The sequence below is a fragment of the Rana temporaria genome, chromosome 3 (genome assembly GCF_905171775.1).
Source record: "Rana temporaria chromosome 3, aRanTem1.1, whole genome shotgun sequence".
Classification (NCBI taxonomy): domain Eukaryota; kingdom Metazoa; phylum Chordata; class Amphibia; order Anura; family Ranidae; genus Rana; species Rana temporaria.
The window spans coordinates 339,354,907-339,358,767 of NC_053491.1; the positions used below are offsets into that span (position 1 = coordinate 339,354,907).

The 3,861-nt window shown below is 46.3% G+C and overlaps 1 protein-coding gene across 1 annotated transcript in view; it reads right to left on the minus strand.

Moving 5' to 3' along the window:
* Positions 1 to 678: 678 nt before the first annotated feature.
* The window catches only part of MRPL22 (mitochondrial ribosomal protein L22), a 28,001-nt gene continuing 24,818 nt past the window's right edge, over positions 679 to 3,861 (minus strand). Inside the window, exon 7 of the mRNA XM_040345089.1 lies at positions 679 to 1,027. Coding sequence (XP_040201023.1) covers positions 816 to 1,027 — 212 coding nt within the window. The 3' untranslated portion in view covers positions 679 to 815. The remainder of the gene's footprint in view (positions 1,028 to 3,861) is intronic.

Below are 3,861 nucleotides of genomic sequence, written 5' to 3' on the forward strand. Positions count from 1 at the left end.
AGAATTACACTAGCTGAATTTTTTTACCTAATCTCCTATCTTGTAGACCAGGGGTGCTCAATCTGTGGCCCTCAGAGCCCTCTGATGTGGCCCTCAAACTCAATGCAGAAGTTTTGGTGCGCTTTCAGAAAGTGCATCACACCATCAAAATATGGAATGCCACAGGCGCACTGCTCTGCACCTGCGGTGTGGGCAAACTGCAGCGCATAACTGTGAAAGCAGCCTTACAGGGGGCTCAGGTGAGTAAGGGCTTGTTTACATTTGCGGTTTGGGAGTGGGTGGTTTTTACCACCCACCCTCAACCACTGGTGTAGCGTCAGCAACAGTGACCCCTCCCCATCTCCAGGAGGCCCTGCAGTCTCCCTGTCACATTTTGTTGTACACTTGGACAGGAGGGGCAGTATATACAGGAACCTAGTCTCGGAATTTTCCTCCTTTATATTCTGAAAGCTGGCTTATCCTCTCTTCCGCTGGCTTTCAGCGGATCCAGGGAGGAACATTTTTATTATGTCATTCAAAAAAAAGTGGCCCGCGCGCTTCAAAAGGTTGAGAACCCCTGTTGTCGATTAAGGGCCATTCAAAATCATGTATGGTTAAAAAAAAATTGTACATCAAAATATGTTCAGTTCAGAACCTTTTCTGTCGCATTTATAAATCTTTATAAACTTTACACAACACTGAAAAGCAGAAAGACTTTAATAAACTTAAAGTAATACATGCCATTTGTAGACAGGATTTTATAAACACAAGTACGGGTTAAGAAGGCAGTGCACGGTTTGTCATTGCAGATTTTTCTTGGAGCTGCTGTGTCCGTGTCACAGGGAGTGGATGATCGTGCGGTTTCTCAGCTGCTGAACATAGTCCTTAGCCTGATCGAAGCCTGTAATTGGTTGTTCTTTAGGAGGCGGAGGACCCTCCACCAACTTGACAAAGTAATGGCAGTGCACCTTGTCCATGATGCCGAATCTGCCTCGTGCGTGGTAACGAAGCCTCTTTAGATATGTTCCTTTGTTAGAAAATGACTCAGCTAAAAAGGAGACAGGGATGTGTTAGTGGCAATACGTCTTAAAGTGAAGCAGCAGTGGAAAAAAAAAAGGAAAACAATTTAACTCTCAACTATCTGAATGGCCTGTACACCTCATTTGACTCACTGTTAGGTGTCATGGCTTGTATTCATTTGTTTATTCTGAACTGCTTCTCTAACCATATCTGTCGATAAAATAAAAAATTTGCTTCACGCAGCTTAGGAGGATGAGAAGCACATCTAAAAAGGAACTTAGAATATTCTCAAAAGCACCTTAAGCCAATTTAAAATGCAAGCTTAATGTACCCGATACATTTGCCCATCTACACAAGCTCTAATGCAAAAGCCGACTGTGGTTGCAAGGTCCAGTTAATCCCCTTCTGCCACGTGCTTTCTAATTGGTTAGTGAAGCGGCCCATCACTAATGGTTCAATAGTAAAATGCATTTAGTGAAAGTGTGATGGGTTAGAGCTAGTGACCAGCAAACAATGGCCCAGATTCAAGAAGCAATTGCGCCTGTGTAACCATAGGTTACACAGCGCAATTGCTTACTTGCTCCGGCGTTACGAATGCTCCTGATTCAGGAACATCGTAACGCCGACTGCAGCCTAAAATCTGCGTGGCATAAGGCTCTTATGCCACGCATATTTTAGGCTGCATTCTTGCGATGACCGCTAGGGGGCGTTCCCATTGTGCTCAGTGTATAGTATGCAAATTGCATACTAACACTGATTCACAATGTTGCGCGAGCCCTGCGTACGCAAGTTACGTTTTTTCCGTACGGCGTGTTTAGCGTAAGGCTGCCCCTTCTAATAGTAGGGGCAGCCAATGCTAAAGTATACCCGTCGTTCCCGCGTTGCGAAATTTGAATTTCACGTCGTTTGCGTGATTCGTGAATGGCGCTGGACGCCATTCACGTTCACTTGGAAGCAAATGACGTCCTTGCGACGTCATTTGCCGCAATGCACGCCGGGAAAGTTTCTCGACGGAGCATGCGCTCTACGCTCGGCGCGGGAGCGCGCCTAATTTAAATGATTCCCGCCAACCTACGGGATAATTTAAATTGCGTGCTCTAGCGCCGGGCGATTTTGCCGGCGCGCCCTCGCAATTCACGGAGCTTCTGCTCAGTGAATCAAGGGCAGCAGAGCAAATTTGCGGGGCGCAGGGCAAAATCGTTGCCCTGCGCCTCCGTAAATAATGCGCAGATCTCTTTGAATCCGGGCCAATGCCTTGATTACAGAATATCCTGGATTCCTGAGGTATCCTGTTCTATGGTAAGCATAAACACCACAAGGAGTGTGAGAATCAGTAAATTGTCATTTACACCTATACAGTTCTGCTTTAAAGAGCCCATCAACTTAAAAAATTAAGTGCTTACTTGCAGATTTTCCTTCCCATAAATTATTTTAATCATGTACATATTGTACATGAGCTTGCTATGGTATTGACATTCTGAAAAGTGTCAATTCCCTATCACAGCCCCCTTCCCTCCTTGAACATCATAGCTCTTTCCTCTTCTGGGAGAATCCAAATACTGGCCCAGATTCAAGAAGCTATCATAGGTTGCGCGGCGCAATAGCTGTTTTGCTCCCACGTAGCGAATGCCCCTGATTCAGGAACATCGCTACGCGGACTGCAGCCTAGGATATGACAGACATAAGCCTCCTTATGCCTTCATATCTCAGGCTGCATTCTTGCGTTGGCCGCTAGGGGGCGCGGCCATTGTGATCGGCGTATAGTATGCAAATTGCATACTACCACCGATTCACAAAAGTTGCGCGGGCCCTGCGCACGCAAGGTACGGAGTTTCCGTACGGCGACTTTAGCGTAAGGCTGCTCCTACTCATAGTAGGCGCAGCCAATGCTAAAGTATAGCCGCCCTTCCCGCTCGTGAAATTTAAATTTCAGGTCGTTTACGTAAGTACGTAAGTGATTCGTTAATGGCGCTGGACGCCATTCACGTTCACTTAGAAGCAAATGACGTCCTTGCGACGTCATTTGCCGCAATGCACGTCGGGAAAGTTTCCCGACGGAGCATGCGCTGTTCGCTCGGCGCGGGAGCGCGCCTAATTTAAATGATTCCCGCCCCCGGCGGGATCATTTACATTAGGCGCCCTTACGCAGGGCAAATTAGCATAGCACCCGCGCAATTTACGGAGCTACTGCTCCGTGAATCGCGGGCAAATCGAAATATTTGCGTGGGCGCAGAGCAAAAATCGTTGCCCTTTGCCCACGCAAATATTGCGCGGTTCTACCGGAATCTGGGCCACTGTCTGTGCTGTTCCAACTCCTCTGCCTCTTCCCTTGCCTCCCTACAAAACCTTTTATGTGACCAGGGAACGAGTAAAGGGGGAATAATAGAGAGCTTCACGAGTGACAGCTCTGAGCATGATGGGGCTGCCGACATCAGATCTGGGATGGAAGTGCCCTAAATGTCTACACAAAGGGGGCTTACGGGTAAAAACATACCTAAAATACGTTACAGATAATCTTAGAGGCAGATTGTTTGTGAATTAAATGGTCTGGCAATAGGGTCTCTTTGAAGAGGACCACCAAAACATATATATTTATTACTACAACTGACTTAATAAGCTGTCACATACCTCCTGCCAGTCTGCCCTATGCCTGTAAAAGATAGTCTGGTGATAGACAAGCAACTAAGACAGTGTGCCATCACATATACATGCTTCAACCAATCAAAATGCAGAGTGTCGGATAAGACCGCAACTTTATGCTGACAACCATCCTGAAATTTTCTAGCATATTGCAAGTAAACAGATAAGAATAAAAGTCGGGAGATCTTTTTTTTTTTGAAAATCTTTTTAAAAGTCGGGAGA